Consider the following 19,139-nt stretch of genomic DNA (forward strand, 5'->3'; position numbering starts at 1 on the left):
GAAATTAATATTCCTTTTGTGGAGCAAATTAGAATGTGATTATACTTTAAAGAAAACTGTAAATGTAACATTTATAAATGGCAATGAGATGGGAGAGCATATTAGTGAAACTGGCAAACGTAAGGACTCGAATGCAGAGATGAATAGGAACAGTCACAGACACTATAGAAAAGGTTATCTGTGGGAAAGCTTGTTGTCTTGAATCTCGGCTTGCCCTGGGAGGGGTTTGCTGAGGTCTAGGCAGCAGGCCTGTTAAAGCTCCACCTCTAAGGAATGATTCGTGGCACCTACTGGTCAACGACCGTGGTGATGGGACTGACTTTGAGGCAGGAGTCCTCGAACTCTTTGGTCTGGCTGATTTTAGTGACAGTTGATTGGGGCTGAGGTAGTAATTGATGTTTCTCTGCTTCATTTCACATTTCTAGTATGAAGATATTAAGGGAAAACAAACCTCTTGACAGTGAGGTGTGCACATTGAGTTTCTTATAAGTGGATGCACTTATCTACCTTTGATACACATGATGTCTAGCTGTGTGTTCTTTTTGGTTCTTTGTCATCCAAAGCCACATTGCTTGAGGCCCAGCCTTTTCTAGTATTTTACCTGTCAAAGCAGTCCTGAAGATGTAAGTGAAAGCTGTACCCTTAAGCCCCAGCTAGAACTGTTTTGTCCCCCACTCTTCCTTGATAACTGTGTGGAGGATTCTTTCACTGAGGATCCAGTACTCGTTTTCAACAATAAATATTTGTTTTCTCACATTTGCTTGGCAATACTCTGCAGTCTCATATTAAGGACTTACAATTAGCCCTGAGATGTATGATGAATAATTATTAACTATTACAATAATGATGACTGTAAATAGGAAATAAAAGTGAATTCCAAATATCATATGACATTTAATAACATTTAACCCATTTGGGCAATGTAATATGTGTCTGCAATTAAATACAGATATTTATCTGCCCATCTTCCCACTATTTTATATACAGTCTTAGAGTAAATGAGATCAGTATGTTTTATTATTCTATCCAGGGATAGAAGTTGTTTTCCCAGAGTGAATGAGGCACCTCTGTAGTAGAATATGTAACCAGCTTACAGATCGGAACATTAGACAGAGATCAAGTGTTTGGCTTCAGTAATTAATCAAGGGGGAAGGGAGGAGGACCCAAAGCTGACTTTATTTATGTCTATTAGTACCCTCTGCCCTGTTTAGACAGCCTATTTATTTATTTATTTATTGAGACGAAGTTTTGCTCTTGTTGCCCAAGCTGGAGCAGAATGGCAAGATCTCGGCTCACTGCAACCTCTGCCTCCCAGGTTCAAGCGATTCTCCTGCTTCAGTCTCCCAAGTAGCTGGGATTACGGGTGCCTGCCACCATGCCCGGCTAATTTTTGTTTATTTAGTAGAGATGGGGTTTCACCATGTTGACCAGGTTGGTCTTGAACTTCTGACCTCAGGTGATCTACCCGCCTCGGCCTCCCAAAGTGCTGGGATTACAGGTATGAGCCATCTTGCCCGGCCCAGATGGTTTATTATTATTATTATTTTTTATTTTTTTGAGATGGTGTTTTGATCTTGTTGCCCAGGGTAGAGTGCAATGGCATGATCTCGGCTCACTGCAACCTCCACCTCCTAGTTTCAAGCGATTCTCCTGCCTCAGCCTCCTGAGTAACTAGGATTACAGGCATGTGCTGTGCCACCACAGCCAGCTAATTTTGTATTTTTAGTAGAGATGGGGTTTCTCCATATTGGTCAAGCTGGTCTTGAACTCCCGACCTCAGGTGATCTGCCCGCCTTGGCCTCCCAAAGTGCTGGGATTACAGGCGTGAGCTACCATGCCTGGCCTAGACAGCTTTTTTTTTTTTTTTGAGACAGAGTCTCGCTCTGTCGCCCAAACTGGAGTGCAGTGGCCGGATCTCAGCTCACTGCGAGCTCCGCCTTTCGGGTTCACGCCATTCTCCTGCCTCAGCCTCCCGAGTAGCTGGGACTATAGGCGCTCGCCACCTCGCCCGGCTAGTTTTTTGTATTTTTTTAGTAGAGACGGGGTTTCACCATGTTAGCCAGGATGGTCTCGATCTCCTGACCTCGTGATCCACCCATCTCGGCCTCCCAAAGTGCTGGGATTACAGGCTTGAGCCACCGCGCCCAGCCCCTAGACAGCTTATTAAAGCAACATTAACAATACTGTTAACTGGCCAGGCGTGGTGGCTCACACCTGTAATCCCAGCACTTTGGGAGGCCAAGGCTGAGGCAAGAGGCTCACTTGAGCTCAGGAGTTCAAAACCAGCCTGGGCAACATAGTGAGACCCCGTCTCTACAAAAAAATTAAAAAATTAGCAGTGTGTGGTGGTGCACACCTGTAGTCCCAGCTACTGGGGAGGTTGAGGTGGGAGGATCACTTGAGCCTGGGAGGTCAAGGCTACAATGAGCCATGATTGCACCACTGGACTTCAGCCTAGGCAACAGAGCAAGACTGTCTGGGGGAAAAAAAAAAAGGCCTGGCACAGTGTGGCTCATACCTGTAATCCCAGCACTTTGGGAGGCTGAGATGGGCAAATCATCTGAGGTCAGGAGTTTGAGACCAGCCTGGCTAACATGGTAGAAACCTGTTTCTACTAAAAATACAAAAAATTAGCCGGGTTTGGTGGTGTGCGCCTGTAATCCCAGCTACTTGGGAGGCTGAAGCACGAGAATTGCTTGAACCCAAGAGGCAGTGGTTGCAATGAGCCGAGATCCTGCCATTGCACTCTAGCTTGGGCAATAAGAGCGAAACTCTGAAAAAAGTAAAAAAAAAATAATAATAATAATAATTTTAAAAAACTTATTAAATACAGTTTGTTGAGTAGGTATTAGGAGCTATTTATGTATAGATACTTTGTTAATCTCTAATCTTCACAGTAAGTGTGCAAAGTGGCCATTATTTCCCTATTATGTGAGAGTAGAAACTGAGTCTCAGAGAATTCAGTAACTTGCCCAAAGTCATACAGTTGATAGATGACTGAACTGGAATTTCCTCTATCCCCTTCTTTGTCCAGTCATCACTATTTTTTTTAAATTTTAATTTATTATTATTATTCTTTGAGACAGGGTCTTACTCTGTCACCCAAGCTGGAGTGCAGTGGCACACTCTCAGCTAGCTGCAACCTCCTTCCCCCAGGCTCAAGCGGTTCACCCACGTCAGCCTCCCGAGTAGCTGGAACCACAGGAACGCACCACCATGCTGAGCTATTTTTTTTTTTGTATTTTTAGTAGAGATAGGGGTCTTGCCATGTTACCCAGACTGGTCTTGAACTCCGGAGCTCAAGCAATCCACCTGCCTCGGCCTCCCAAAGTGCTGGGATTACAGGTGTGAGCCACTGCACCCAGCCTATGTGCTTTGTTTTTCCAACCTGTACTTCATTCCTGTCTTCTTTGCTTAATGTTTCCACCATCTACTTCTCTGAAGGCTCCTGTTGCTTGCTTATGTCCCTATTGAGAAATCCACCTGAGTCAGAACCAGGCTTGCTTCTCCACCCCATCAGCTTTCCACATGTTTATGAAGCGCACCTGCCCTGCCCTCTCACACTCTCAAATAATAGTAAGGCTGTGAAGCCGGACTCTCTCTTACCTGCAGTATTTACAAGATCAGACACATCAGCAATGGGAAAATGGTTCCAGTACTGGGACAGGCCTTGCCCTAGTTCTTTCCTTGAGGGTGTAAAAATGAAATATGTGAGATGGACAGTTGACTTGAATGTGAGAGGATTTTCTCTAGTCGTCTGTGGCCTCATTTTTAATTTGAGCAGGAGCTCTCATTTCATCTTTACTTTCATGCTCACAGTTACTATGGTGATCTTGGCTTGGTCATTTATTTGGTCCCCTAACTCAATACCTTAGTTTGGCAGGCAGTGGTAGCAGAGGAAGGTGGGTGGCGTGTGAGGGCATGTCTGTGTCCTGGATAACCTGTCTGTCACTGGTTTAGACTTTCACACCATACCGGACAGCGTGGCGCCCCATAGTCACCGCCACCCACATCGGGTCCCACATCCGAGTAGGTGGAGTATTGACTTGCTGTCGGTTGCCTTTACCCCCTTGCTTTGGAGTGCCTTTCACTTCTTTCTCAGTGGTGGGGTCACAGTTTTACCAACAGTGGTGGAAGTGAATTGTGTGAGCATGTATTCCTCTGCTGCTTTCTCCTTTCAAGTAAAACATTCATACTTGTTTCTAAGAGAATCCACCCATGTTGACTGTCCCATGGTTTTCAAGTTTTCATTTTGCTAGGAGTGACATGTCAATCATGGGTGGATCCCAGACTTCTTTTCTGTTAGTGTTAAATCTCTTTGTTTGTTTTACTTATGTCTGTCAGCGTTGTACAGAAACTCCCAGTATCTTGGGTAGGCATAATCAAGGCATTGAGGTTGGATTGGAATACCAGAATGCATCATCTAATCTTGAATTGATTACCAGTTTCCTCCAGTGCTTGATAAGTCCTTACTGGGCCTGTGTTATGAGAACCCAAAGATGCTGGGAACTGAGTATGTTTGACCCTGTGGCTGCCACTTGGATGAAGTTTGAAATAAACTTCACTTGAGATGTACTGCAAACTGTCTTTTTCACAGAAGGTTCAAAATTTTTTCTATCAGGAATCCTTTTTGATAACTGATGACTTTTCAGGACCCCATCTTTTCTACTTTTTTTTTTTTTTTTTTTTTTTTCCCGAGGTGGATTCTTGCTTTGTCGCCCAGAGCTGGAGTGCAATGGCACAATCTTGGCTCACTGCAACCTCTACCTCCCAGATTCAAGCAATTCTCCTGCCTCAGCCTCCCAAGTAGCTGGGATTACAGGCGTGTGCCACCACGCCCGGCTAATTTGTGTAATTTTAGTAGAGACTTTAGTAGAGGTTTCACCATGTTGGCCAGGCTGGTCTCGAACTCCTGACCTCGTGATCTGCCCACCTCAGCCTTCCAAAGTGCTGGGATTACAGGAGTGAGCCACTGCACCTGGCCCTTTTCTACTTTTTTTTTGAGACGGAGTCTCGCTCTGTCTTCCAGACTGGAGTGCAGTGGCGCAATCACTGCTCACTGAAAGCTCTACCTGCCTGGGGTCAAGTGATTCTCCTGCCTCAGCCTTCCGAGTAGCTGGGATTACAGGTGCGCGCCACCACACCCGGCTCATTTTTGTACTTTTATTAGAGACGGGGTTTCACCATGCTGGCCAGGCTGGTCTCGAACTCCTGACCTCGTGATCCACCCGCCTCAGCCTCCCAAAGTGCTGGGATTACAGGTGTGAGCCACTGCGCCCAGCCTCCCCTTTTCTACTTTTATAACAAGATTTTCCTGTTGCACCTCATAATGTTTACATTGATGATGCCTATAGGACCTCTTCTTTTTGTTTTTTTCCCTTTATCTCCATGAATTTAGAATACATCCTTCAGTAATTTCAGTTCAGTTTACACATTAATTCCTCATTTTTCCTTCCCCAGTAGTCTTCTGGATTAGGAATTCCACTCTAATAATGTAATAATAATTATTAATTGTATCAATTGTGTACCTATTAACTATTATATAACACTAAAATATATGTAACTTTACAATATAAATATATCATAAATATAATAAATAAATGAAATATAAAGATATTATTAATAATATAAATGATAATGATTTTCCTGATGTAAACTAGAGTAAATCTACCTACTTGTAACTTGAAGACCACCAAACCACTCTAAACTGTGGACTTTTCCCTACTCCCAGTTAAATTTACTATTTCCTCTCAGTTTAGGGATTATCTTTTAACAATATTTTTATTCAGAGCTCCATAAAGTCTCTAACTTGTCAGAGCCATATCCCACAGAGCCAGTTGTGATCTGATTAAAACTCTGATTTGAAACTTTCAGACCCGTTTGATGGAGCTGCACCGCCAGTGGGAATTACTTCTGGAGAAGATGCGAGAGAAAGGAATCAAACTGCTGCAGGCCCAGAAGTTGGTGCAGTACTTACGGGAATGTGAGGACGTGATGGACTGGATCAATGACAAGGCACGTTTTGAGAAGAAAGGTTTGCTAAGCCTTACTCAAAGAAAGGGAAGAGACTCCTCCGTGATCTGTAGCGAGACCCAGTGTTAGCACAGATACGGCCATTATAAGTGAAAGGGTGGAAGTGGGATTGCTGTCTCTCCAGCTGCCCTCTAGGTGTATGCGCTATTCTGTAACTCTGAAGCCTGGAGTCGCTGAGACAGAAATGCTATGAGCTCAACATGTTAACTTTCTATGGGAGGAACTAAAATCACAAACCACAGAGAAAACCATATCCATTAAAGCTAACATGGCTCCATCCCTAATGTGTCTGTTTCATGCTTCTGGAAGCCATTGTTAACAAATGTTGGTTGGTGACTCTGGCTCTCTTACGGTCCCTGAATAGGAAGCAATTGTTACTTCTGAAGAGCTGGGCCAGGATCTGGAGCATGTAGAGGTTTTACAGAAGAAATTTGAAGAGTTTCAAACAGATATGGCTGCTCATGAAGAAAGAGTTAATGAAGTGAACCAATTTGCTGCCAAACTCATACAGGTAAATAGCAAAGTGCTGTGTGTCTCACAACATTATTATGTTAACTGTTTAGTATATTCAGGAGAAAATTTTGATGATTGGTCCCCTAATTTCTGAGTGAGCAAGTTTTTGTAAGCATGTCTAAGAGTTTTGTTTAGATGTGTAAGGCACAATACTGATTACTCCTAAATTGGAAGATGCTTTTTAATGTGTTGATTGGGCAGGAAGGGCAGAGTTCATTTGATCTGTTTCCTCCTCCCACTTTTGGGTAGGGCTGGGTGAAGCTTTTATTGGGCTGCTGAAGCTAGGTCTCAGGGTTTCTCAGACGAAGGTGTGGTGGTGAATGCTAAGTTAGTGTTGGCAGATGTCCACCAATGCCTTGGGGCTCTTGCCTTCCTTTTTGTTTTTTTGCCTTCCTTTTTTTATTTGAAGCTTCCCTGGGCTCTCCTGGGAGCCTGAGAGAACCTTGTCGTTAATAGGCTCTCCACTCTGGCGCTGGAGCCCGTTAAGAGGGAATGGCAACTGTTTCCCAGTGCCCACGTGTACGATCCTGTAAGCTGCTTCCACTCTGAGTCCAAAGGGTTCCATGGACATCAAGTACTCAGAACCAGAGAGTTTTTACTTTTAGGGAAATTTGATTTGGGGGTACAAGTTTTAAATGTATAAATCTGCTTACAGGCTGGTACTTGTTTCCTTTTTCTGGTCTGTGATTAAGAGAAAGAATACCCGGCATTCCTCAGAAATATCTCACCCTTTCACAGTGACAGATGTGTTACCTTTCCAAACCCTAGGCTTTCCTACGGTTGAGCTTGAGAAGAGTAGTCAGGCCAAACCCATGGTATCCCAAATGGATTCAAGAACCCTGAAATGCTTCACTTTATTACTGTATATCATATTTTTAAAAACACCAAAATGTGGTTGGTAGGGAAGGATACTTTTAAAGAAATGTCTCTAAGCTGGATGCAGTGGCATCTGCCTGTAGACCCAGCTACTCTACTCAGACCCAGGCTGACAAGGCAGGATCACTTGAGACCAGCCTGGGTAACATAGCAAGACCCTGTCTCAAAAAAGAAAAAAAGAAATGTCTTCAGTCTAAAGCCAGGAACAAACTGTTAAGCCCTGAAAATTATGTTTATGTGCAAGAATGCTTAACAACCTCATGAACATCTGAAATACCAAATTTTCAAGCAGTTAGGGTAGATGAGTACATGGATAAAGCTACCATAAAGTTGCGGCCAAACTATTTATTAACAAAGGTTTTTGGCACTTTGCACATAACCACTTTATAGACTAACCCCACTACTCCAAAAGATAGAGAATGGCTCTCCTCTTTTTACATAAGAAATAGAAACTCTTTGGAGTTGTAGTTCACCTTGTATCATGTAGACCATTATTTCTTGTGTTGTGATTCTCTTCAGAGTGGTGATTTGCTAAGATACTTCAAGGAACCAACCCCAGGGTAACTAGTTGGAGAAGCCAGAAGTTGTGTACAAATCCAGTCTCGTCTCTTCCTTGTTTAGGAGCAGCACCCTGAGGAGGAACTGATCAAGACTAAGCAGGATGAAGTCAATGCAGCCTGGCAGCGGCTGAAGGGCTTGGCTCTGCAGAGGCAGGGGAAGCTCTTTGGGGCAGCTGAAGTTCAGCGCTTTAACAGGTGTCAAGCAAGAGTGGGCTTTGGGGAAAGGGCCTCAACCTGGAGGGGAGTTGTGAAGCACAGGGCATGTGCTGGTGAGCTGTCGGGGCTGACTGGGCCTTGGTCCCATGGAGTGTTCCTAGTTCTAGGGAGATGTCATTGCTGTAGATTAACTGGCGCCTTTGTTCTGTAGGGATGTGGATGAGACTATCAGTTGGATTAAGGAAAAGGAGCAGTTAATGGCCTCTGATGATTTTGGCCGAGACCTGGCAAGTGTTCAGGCTCTGCTTCGGAAGCACGAGGGTCTAGAGAGAGATCTTGCTGCTCTAGAAGACAAGGTGGGTTTTACAAGCAGCTGATTCTGTAAATAAGTTACCAAGGGTCAGGAGAATAGTTCTGACGGAGTTCATTTCTAGGTCAAAGCCCTGTGTGCTGAGGCTGACCGCCTGCAACAGTCCCACCCTCTGAGTGCAACACAGATTCAAGTGAAGCGAGAGGAACTGATTACAAACTGGGAGCAGATCCGCACCTTGGCGGCAGAGAGACATGCACGGCTCAATGATTCATACAGGTGCAAATAATGCTCCAGGTCTTAACCCGTATCATTTGACTTCTTTTTAGGAAGCAGGAATAGCAGAGTTAAGGGTCTGTGTTCTGTGGAAGTGTCAGGTATCACCTACCAATGCAGATCACTTCTTACCTATGTTCTCTGTTGGGAGACTGGCAACTGTATCATGTGTAGTATGTGTATGCTATTTACAACTTCAAAAATTCTTCTGTTCTGCATCACTGCATTATGACTGATAGAATGGAAATATCCCCTTAAGTATCTGAGTATCACATGAAATATCTTATTACAGCCAGATTGGAGAGGAAGAGAATGCTTCTTACTAGCCAAGGGTTGAACCTGGGAATAACAAGGAAGTTGAAAATGTGGGACAGGATTGGGGCTTTATAGTGATGGACAGAACCTAAGTTTTAAAGTGTTGATTTCAGCCTTCTCTTGCTTTCCTTCACAGTCTAGATTGGTAGAATTTCATATTTCCCAGAATTAGAGTTTGTATGATTTTTTAGACATTTGAGAACATAGAATTCAGAGCTTTAGGGAGGCCATTTTCCACCCTGGAACCTCCGCTGGAAACATAATGTCTTCCTTTGGTTTTTCCTAGGCTTCAACGCTTCCTTGCTGACTTCCGTGACCTCACCAGCTGGGTGACTGAGATGAAAGCCCTCATCAATGCAGATGAGCTTGCCAATGATGTGGCTGGGGCTGAAGCCCTGCTAGATAGACACCAAGAGCACAAGGTAATAGTATCTCTAGCATCTTCCAGAAGTGAAGATTTTAGCTTATAATGCAACAGTATATCAATGTTGGGTGAGGCCTGTAGTTGGAGTTGGTACCACGTTATTCACAGGTGTCGCTCATCATAAGGATTGTGGTTGGTTTTGCCTTTGGAGACCTAGTCTACCTGCTTCTGATAGAGGCTTAACTGGGTTTAGTGTCAAGAAGTTCACTGTGGTCCCTAAAAGCAAACAGACAAGCTCTGGCGAGATAGAAGTGCTACTACTTGGCACGTTGATCCTTTGTGATGTAAAAAGTATTTGTTGGGCTGAGCACAGTGGCTTATGCCTATAATCCCAGCACTTTGGAAGGCCAAGGCAGGTGGATCACAGAGTCAAGAGATCAAGATCATCCTTGCCAACATGATGAAACCCCATCTCTACTAAAAATACAAAAATTAGCTGGCCTTGGTGGCACCTGCCTGTAGTCCCAGCTACTCAGGAGTCTGAGGCAGGGGAATCGCTTGAACCCGGGAGGCGGAGGTTGTAGTGAGCCATGATCGCACCATTCTACTCCCGCCTGGACAACAAGAATGAAACTCCATCTCTCAAAAAAAAAAAAAAAACCTGAGAGGTTTTAATGTGCTAGATACAAAATCAATATACTGAAAGTCAAACATGTTTCTCTACACTAGCAACAGAAACATAATTTTTAAAAATACTACTTATTAGAGCAGAAAATATAAAGTACTTAGGAATAAATCTAACAAAAGTATGTAAGACATTTGTGGAGAAAACTATAAAACTTTGTTAAAAGGCATTAAATAAAAACCGAATAGATAGAATGATTTATCTAGTGCACAGATAGAACGATCTTTTGTGAAGGTGTAAATTCCCACCAGGATATATACAGTTAATTCAGTTCTAGTCAGGTACTCAGCAGGTATATGTGTATGTGTGTGTTTCTTTTTGCAATGAGATGAGCTGATTCCAAAACTGATTTGGAAGAAAAAAATTTTTAAAAGGCTGAGACAATGTTGAAGATCATGGTGGGGCCAGGGAGGGACTCACCCTACCAGGTTCTATAAAATAATGGTAAACAAGTCCATTTGGCACAAAGAAGACAGAGCACTGGAACAAAAGAGAGCTCAGACCCATGTGAATGTGTGGAACCTTGACAAACAACAGGTGACCTGAAAAACCATTTGAAAAAGGACTTAGTGAGTGATACTCTCACATTTGATGACCTAGATTGATTATGTATTAGGAAACCTGGCCTAATCTTTCATTTTGTTCCTCGTTTTAGATATCATAGTTTGGCTTATAATGCTTATGTAAACTGCAACACCTTGTTTTCATTTTGTAAGATGCTAGGCATAAACCATGGCTTTGTTTTTTTCTCCTGTAGGGTGAAATTGATGCTCATGAAGACAGCTTCAAATCTGCAGATGAATCTGGACAGGCACTGCTTGCTGCTGGTCATTACGCCTCAGATGAAGTGAGGGAGAAGGTAAGAGAAGAGAAATGGAGCTTTTGAGGAGCAAATTACATCTTTTACTAAGTCTCTGAAAGCTATTATTCATCCTTAAATATCCAGACATTGAATTCACCATGATATGTGAGAAACTTTCCTTTTTCTGCAGAGATTTAAAAAGAAGCTATGTGTGTAGTGTGCGGATTTTCTGAGAGACAGTCCTTATTTGGGGCATGTGTGGCACGTTTCCTACTTACAGGGACTTTTTGTATTGAGCTGAGTCTTGCATTAGGAGTTGCAGCAAAGAGGAAACACATTTTTATAAAATGATACATAGGCCGGATGTGGTGTGACCCCAGCACTTTCAGAGGCCAAGGCAGGAGCATTGCTTGAAACCAGGAATGGGAGACCAGCCTGAACAACATAGTGAGACCCCATCTTGACAAAAAATTGATAAATTAGCCAGACATGGTGGCACATTCGTATAGTTCTAGCTACTCGAGAGAATTGCTTGAACCCAGGAGTTCAAGGTTACAATGAGTTATGATTTGCACCACTGCACTCCAGCTTGAGTGGCAGAGTGAGACCCTGTCTCTAAAAAAAAAAAGAAAGTAAAATAAAATATGTATGTATGTAAGTTTTGAAGTATCTGGGAGTATAAAATTGCCTAGGAACATTAGATAAATAATGATTTATATATTTTCTAATATTATATAGAGTAAAAGAAGACATAACAACGACCTGTCATTAGTAGCTTCGGAGCCTAAAGTCTTGGGGGTTTCTGAATTTATTTTCCATATGTTATAGAGCACCCACTCAGTTGACATTTCTCAGTGGAGAGTCCCTACGCCATTTATACTGCCTCACTTTTAAATGGATGCCCTGTTTCTTCTACTTGGGAGTTTACTTACTGTTTTTACCTAAAGTCATTTGTGATCATGTGGCAATAAATTAATTCTAGATTAATTAAAACAGGCCATCCCTTTTATATTGAACATGCACATACAACATGAATGTTGTTTTTCCCCTTTTGCAAATCAGAAAAAAGGCCTGAAGATTAGCACTAGGATTAGGAATTCCAGGCTAGCTGTTCTGTTTGCCTCGGAGTCATTAGGGCTGACCTCATCTCCCTGACCATGTCTCCTATGCCCCCAAGCTGACCATCCTTTCTGAGGAGAGAGCAGCGCTGCTGGAGCTGTGGGAGCTACGCAGGCAGCAGTACGAGCAGTGCATGGACCTGCAGCTCTTCTACCGGGACACTGAGCAGGTGGACAACTGGATGAGCAAGCAGGAGGTAATCTGTGAGCAAAGCCTTGTCAGTGATGGGAGAAGAAGGACCTGTATTTTATCTCCTCGGGTAGTGTGCTTGTTTTGTTTTAGGACATCAGTACCATGTTAGTTCTGAATCTATTGAAGAGGGGGAATTGAGCAAGCTTCTCTCAGCTCTGCCAGCATCTCTCCCTGCTGAGATTGCAAGGCCTTCAGAAAAGGCCCCAGCTTTTCAGATTTGTGTGATGTAAAATGTTTTATTAAAGAGATTTTTTTCTAGGCCGGGCGCGGTGGCTCAAGCCTGTAATCCCAGCACTTTGGGAGGCCGAGACAGGCGGATCACTGGTCAGGAGATCGAGACCATCCTGGCTAACATGGTGAAACCCCGTCTCTACTAAAAAAAAAAAAAATACAAAAAAACTAGCCAGGCGAGGTGGCGGGCGCCTATAGTCCCAGCTACTTGGGAGGCTGAGGCAGGAGAATGGCGTAAACCCGGGAGGTAAACCCGGGAGGCAGAGCTTGCAGTGAGCCGAGATCCGGCCACTGCACTCCAGCCTGGGCGACAGAGTGAGACTCCGTCTAAAAAAAAAAAAAAAAAAAAAAAAAGAGAGATTTTTTTCTTAGAACTTAGCATTGCCGGGTGCAGTGGCTCTCTCCTGTAATCCCAGCACTTTGGGAGGCTGAAATGGGAGTATCCTTTGAGCCCAGGAACTCAAGGCTACAGCAAACTATGATCGTACCACACACTCTAGCCTGTTCGGTGACCGAGATCCTGTCTCACAAAAAAAACTGTAGCATTATGTGACATCTAAATCTAACAGAAGCAACAAAAGCTATGTAAGAGAAGTTTCAATAGAATGTGGAAGAAGCAACAAAAGCTATGTAAGAGAAGTTTCAGTAGAATGTGGAACAAGGATTTCATGATATGACTTTACTGTATTGATTTTTAAAAAATCCAAAAGGACTTTAAACTTCCTAGAAGAGATCTTAGAAGTTTAACAGCCATAAAGTCTCTTTCCTTCTTTTTGTATTTTGGCCAAAATACCCTTTGCTTCACAGTCTTAGAAGATCAAAGGAATAGGACATTATTCTGAACACTTTGTTTCCTTTGGCAAGGCGTTCCTGTTGAATGAAGACTTGGGAGATTCCTTGGATAGTGTGGAAGCACTTCTTAAGAAGCATGAAGACTTTGAGAAATCCCTTAGTGCCCAGGAGGAAAAGATTACAGTAAGATCTCTTCTTGTCAGTGCTTTCAAATGACCCTTATTATCGTAAGCCAGAGTCTCTTTCCCTGAAAGGATTCTGAACAGATTTGGTGAAAGATTCATATGCAAAGCACTCCTGTGGGTGCTTAAACTTTCACAAGGATGACATGCTATCTCGTTGAAGACATAATACAACTTTATGGAAAAATGATTTCCTTAATGGAAACTTCCAGACTTCTTTAAGTTTGTACCCTTCATTAAAAGTAGGTCAGGGTTAATATTAAGAGGTACTCTTGGCTGGGCGCAGTGGCTCACTCCTGTAATCCCAGCACTTTAGGAGGCCAAGGTGGGCAGATCACGAGGTCAGGAGATCGAGACCATCCTGGCTAACACAGTGAAACCCTGTCTCTACTAAAAATACAAAGAATTAGCCGGGCGTGGTGGCGGGCACCTGTAGTCCCAGCTACTAGGGAGGCTGAGGCAGGATAGTGGTGTGAACCTGGGAGGCAGAGCTTGCAGTGAGCCGAGATCGCACCACTGCACTCCAACCTGGGCGACAGAGCTAGACTCCGTCTCAAAAAAAAAAAGAAAGAGGTACTCTTCCCATTGAAAATATATCTAGGCCGGGCACGGTGGCTCAAGCCTGTAATCCCAGCACTTTGGGAGGCCGAGACGGGTGGATCATGAGGTCAGGAGATTGAGACCATCCTGGCTAACCCAGTGAAACCCTGTCTCTACTAAAAAATAAAAAAAATTAGCCGGGCGAGGTGGCAGGCGCCTGTAGTCCCAGCTACTCGGGAGGCTGAGGCAGGAGAATGGCGGGAACCCAGGAGGCGGAGCTTGCAGTGAGCTGAGATCCAGCCACTGCACTCCAGCCTGGGCGACAGAGCGAGACTCCGTCTCAAAAAAAAAAAAAAAGAAAATATATCTTAGAAATAAGAATTTGGAAAGCTATTAACCTGTATTTGACCCCTGCCAGGAGATTGTGGCACAGCTAGTGTCTCCAGTCTTGAATGGAGGTAGCCCAGTCTTAAGATATGCAACTGATAACATCAAGCAAAATCTCAAAAGTTGTGAGAAAAATGTCATCACCAACCTTTGGGTGAAAACCTTGACCTGTATTAAAGTTTGGTGTGTTTTATGATCTGTTCAGCCGTTACTTTTCTCTAGAGGCCAAGCTCAGGACTAATGTGCTTACCAATGAATAACTTTTATCTTCCTTCCTAGGCATTAGATGAATTTGCAACCAAGCTAATTCAGAACAACCACTATGCAATGGAAGATGTGGCCACTCGCCGAGATGCTGTAAGTTTGTAGGTTCTTCATGCTTCTCCTTTTTGGTACGTGCGTCTCTCTTCTAAGATGTTCCAGTTAAGTCTCTTCAACTGGACATCCCTTTGGGCATAAACACTAGAGACTCACAGGGGATCCTTGTCTTTCAGCTGTTGAGCCGCCGCAATGCCCTTCACGAGAGAGCCATGCGTCGCCGGGCCCAGCTAGCCGATTCTTTCCATTTGCAGCAGTTTTTCCGTGATTCTGATGAGCTCAAGAGTTGGGTCAATGAGAAGATGAAAACTGCCACAGATGAAGCTTATAAAGTAATGTACTATTAGTGTTGCTGTGTAGCACTTGATTAGTAAGCTAAACATAGCTCTCACAAATAAATGATAGCTAAAGGACAAAATAAGGGATTCCAAAAACCACACTACTTAATGTAAGCCAACTGTTTTATACATTCCTCCATAAAGGTAAGTATGAAGGTAATGCAAGGGAACTTGACATACTCAGGTTTAAGATAGAAAGAATCCCCTTCTTTCTTTTATTGGCAGGATCCATCCAACCTACAAGGAAAAGTACAGAAGCATCAGGCTTTTGAGGCTGAGCTCTCAGCAAACCAGAGCCGAATTGATGCTTTGGAGAAAGCTGGCCAAAAACTGATTGATGTCAACCACTATGCCAAGGACGAAGTAGCAGCTCGTATGAATGAGGTGATCAGTTTGTGGAAGAAATTGCTAGAGGCCACTGAACTGAAAGGTAAGAGAAGATGTTCCATTGGATTGTGACATGCATATTTGGGGAACTAAATACCCCTTTCTATGAAGTATTTTAGGGACATACACCCCTAAAGTAAGGTGAAGTGGATGACTTTGGCATTAAGGATAATTTTCTGTGTAGGAATTACTTGGCTTAAGTTCTTGATAATAGTTTGGTAAATGTGGTTGAGCATACTGGTTGGTGAGGGAGTCTGAGTGAGAAGGAACAGAATTGGGCCTCATTGCTGAAAATCAAAGTTCAGCTGAGAGCCAAGGGCATTTACTAATTCTCCAGTGTCCTTTTATCTCAAGGGGGTTAGAATGCTTCCAGTTCAACCTTGAGACGGTAGAGCAGAGGCTGCAATTGATATTTCCTTTCCCTTTGTGACGTAAGTGAAGGAATAAAATTCTGATCTATATAGTCCTTCACCACGATGCTACTGTTCATGGGCAGTGTCGGCAGAAGGGTAATGCTAAGCAATGCAAAATTAAACTTGCTTCCTTCCATAGGAATAAAACTTCGTGAAGCCAACCAGCAACAGCAATTTAATCGCAATGTTGAGGATATTGAATTGTGGCTGTATGAAGTAGAAGGTCACTTGGCTTCGGATGATTATGGCAAAGATCTTACCAATGTGCAGAACCTCCAGAAGAAACATGCCCTACTAGAGGCAGATGTGGCTGCTCACCAGGTAGTGTGAGCTGGGGGCTGTGGTTGGGCAAGTGAATGCAGAAACCATAGGAGGGAGGAAAAGCCAGTAATTTCAGACTAAATGAGTTTTGGGAGGGATGAAATGTGTTGATTTTCTTAGATCACTCTTTGCTGCATGTGCTTCTGCTCAAAGTAAATATCATCCCTTAGAGCTTTCTAGGAGCCTCAGATGAAGGAAGGAACTAGCAGAAAGAATACTCTCAGGGGTGGGAAAAAGACCTTATCAACTTTTCTTTGTATACGATAAAACCACACCAAAGTAAAGTCAGCTCTGTTTTTTCACATTCCCAGGACCGAATTGATGGCATCACTATTCAGGCCCGCCAATTCCAAGATGCTGGCCATTTTGATGCAGAAAACATCAAGAAGAAACAGGAAGCCCTCGTGGCTCGCTATGAGGCACTCAAGGAGCCCATGGTTGCCCGGAAGCAGAAGCTGGCTGATTCTCTGCGATTGCAGCAGCTCTTCCGGGATGTTGAGGATGAGGAGACGTGGATTCGAGAGAAAGAGCCCATTGCCGCATCTACAAATAGAGGTCAGTCTGCTTCCCTCAGGTAGGAATCAACTTGGGAAAGGCTATGCTGTTGTAGCATAGAGGGGATGGATATCAGGATGGGCAGGGTCAAGTTTAAATTATCGAACTGGAACCATGGTGGTAGCTAAGAATGACAAATCAGTGCTAACTTTTCTCTTCATGGTTGGATAACTGGGGAGTGGTGTCTGCTTTCAGGTAAGGATTTGATTGGGGTCCAGAATCTGCTAAAGAAACATCAAGCCTTACAAGCAGAAATTGCTGGACATGAACCACGCATCAAAGCAGTTACACAGAAGGGGAATGCCATGGTGGAGGAAGGTGAGTAATTGGCATCAGTGGTGTGGCTTGGCGCTGCTCCTTGTATCTCCCCTTCTTGCCAAGAGCATGGCCATGTGGGCATAACAGACCGGGCTCTGGGGCTGAATACCATCCCAATTCTTTACTGACTGTACGACCTGACCAGACCTTATCCTTTCTGAGCCTGAATTTCTTTTTTTTTTTTTTTGAGACGGAGTCTCACTCTGTCACTCAAGGTGGAGTGCAGTGGTGCGATCTCAGCTCACTGGAACCTCTGCCTCCCAAGTTCAAGCAGTTCTCCTGTCTCAGCCTCCAAGTAGCTGGGACTACAGGCACACACCAGCATACCCAACTAATTTTTGTATTTTTAGTAGAGACGAGGTTTCACCATATTGGTCAGGCTGATGTTGAACTCCTGACCTCAGGTGATCCACCTGCCTCGGCCTCCCTGAGTGCTGGGATTACAGCTGTGAGCCACCATGCCCGGGTCTGAGCCTGAATTTCTTATCTGTGAAATGGGGATGACAACACCTCTCCTGATGCAGTAGTGAATAAGTGAAACCAAGTAGGGAAAGAGCTGAAAGAGGGCCTGCACATGCCAGTCTCAGTAACTGAGTGCTACAGTGGTACTGTTATTTATAATACTATCACTAATGCCAACTTGCGATATCTGCTTCTTAGAGTCTAGGTAGAGGTCATGGTTTGAGGAGGCAAAAAATGAAACAGTCCTTTAAAGGGTTAGAACCTGAGCCTCTCAAAAAAATTGGAATTATGAAAGGGCACAGCTCACCAAAACATAGTAATGAAAGGGCTGTGAATACACAGAGAAAACTTCTTTTTGTCCTTCTGTAATGTGTCAACATAGTTTTTGTTATCCTCTTTCCCTACCCGCCTTCCAGGCCATTTTGCTGCAGAGGATGTGAAGGCCAAGCTTCACGAGCTGAACCAAAAGTGGGAGGCGCTGAAAGCCAAAGCCTCCCAGCGTCGGCAGGACCTGGAGGACTCTCTGCAGGCCCAGCAGTACTTTGCTGATGCTAATGAGGCCGAATCCTGGATGCGGGAGAAAGAACCCATTGTGGGCAGCACGGACTATGGAAAGGACGAAGACTCTGCTGAGGTAACCAGGCTTGGGAAGCGTCTTACCTGCCAGGGAAGTGGAACAGGGCTTGTACTGGGAAGGAAGTTAGGAGAAGTAGTGATGCATGGGAGCTGTGCATCACAATGATTGTTTTTAAAGATGTTTTGGAATCCATTTTTTACTTTTTTTTTTTAAGACAGGGTCTCACTGTTGCTGAGGCTGGAATGCAATGGTACAATTGTGGCTCACTGCAGCCTCAAACTCTGGGACTATATAGGCAGGTAGCACTAGGCCTAGCTACGCTTATTTTTTTTTTTTTTTGAGACGGAGTCTCACTCTGTCGCCCAGGCTGGAGTGCAGTGGCCGGATCTCAGCTCACTGCAAGCTCCGCCTCCCGGGTTTACGCCATTCTCCTGCCTCAGCTTCCCGAGTAGCTGGGACTACAGGCGCCCGCCACCTTGCCCGGCTAGATTTTTGTAGTTTTTAGTAGAGACGGGGTTTCACTGGGTTAGCCAGGATGGTCTCGATCTCCTGACCTCGTGATCCACCCGTCTCGGCCTCCCAAAGTGCTGGGATTACAGGCTTGAGCCACCGCACCCGGCCGTGCTTTTTAATTTTAATGTTATTTATAGTAGAGATAGGGTCTTGCTATGTTGTCCAATCTGGTTTAAAACTCCTGGCCTCAAACGATCCTCCTGCCAAGGCTTCCCAAAATGCTGGGATGATAGGAATGAGCCACCCCTCCTGGCCCTTTTTTACTTTTTTTTTTTTTGAGACAAAGTCTCGCTCTTGCCCAGGCTGGAGTGCAGTGGCTGGATCTCGGCTCACTGCAAGCTCCACCTCCCGGGTTTACGCCATTCTCCTGCCTCAGCCTCCCGAGTAGCTGGGACTAGAGGCACCCGTCACCTCGCCCGGCTAGTTTTTTTGTATTTTTTAATAGAGACGGGGTTTCACCGTGTTAGCCAGGATGGTCTTGATCTTCTAACCTCGTGATTCGCCCGTCTCGGCCTCCCAAAGTGCTGGGATTATAGCTTGAGCCACCATACCCGGCCTTTTTACCTTTTATTATGAAAATTTAATCATACCTAAAGGAGAGAGA

At 44.2% G+C, this 19,139-nt stretch overlaps 1 protein-coding gene across 8 annotated transcripts in view; it reads left to right on the top strand.

The window, feature by feature from the left end:
- SPTAN1 (spectrin alpha, non-erythrocytic 1) overlaps positions 1 to 19,139 on the top strand; it is an 88,853-nt gene that overhangs the window by 17,675 nt on the left and 52,039 nt on the right. For all 8 annotated transcript variants that reach the window (XM_030920350.1, XM_030920345.1, XM_030920343.1 and 5 more), the window contains exons 4-19: positions 5,875 to 6,015; positions 6,398 to 6,544; positions 8,044 to 8,177; positions 8,350 to 8,494; positions 8,573 to 8,727; positions 9,326 to 9,461; positions 10,846 to 10,947; positions 12,068 to 12,205; positions 13,297 to 13,407; positions 14,613 to 14,690; positions 14,828 to 14,983; positions 15,215 to 15,419; positions 15,929 to 16,110; positions 16,422 to 16,665; positions 16,861 to 16,983; positions 17,862 to 18,079. In XM_030920350.1, the coding sequence (XP_030776210.1) occupies positions 5,875 to 6,015; positions 6,398 to 6,544; positions 8,044 to 8,177; positions 8,350 to 8,494; positions 8,573 to 8,727; positions 9,326 to 9,461; positions 10,846 to 10,947; positions 12,068 to 12,205; positions 13,297 to 13,407; positions 14,613 to 14,690; positions 14,828 to 14,983; positions 15,215 to 15,419; positions 15,929 to 16,110; positions 16,422 to 16,665; positions 16,861 to 16,983; positions 17,862 to 18,079 (2,415 nt within the window). The remainder of the gene's footprint in view (positions 1 to 5,874; positions 6,016 to 6,397; positions 6,545 to 8,043; positions 8,178 to 8,349; positions 8,495 to 8,572; positions 8,728 to 9,325; positions 9,462 to 10,845; positions 10,948 to 12,067; positions 12,206 to 13,296; positions 13,408 to 14,612; positions 14,691 to 14,827; positions 14,984 to 15,214; positions 15,420 to 15,928; positions 16,111 to 16,421; positions 16,666 to 16,860; positions 16,984 to 17,861; positions 18,080 to 19,139) is intronic.

Source organism: Rhinopithecus roxellana, chromosome 16, assembly GCF_007565055.1.
Source record: "Rhinopithecus roxellana isolate Shanxi Qingling chromosome 16, ASM756505v1, whole genome shotgun sequence".
In the NCBI taxonomy this organism is placed as follows: Eukaryota; Metazoa; Chordata; class Mammalia; order Primates; family Cercopithecidae; genus Rhinopithecus; species Rhinopithecus roxellana.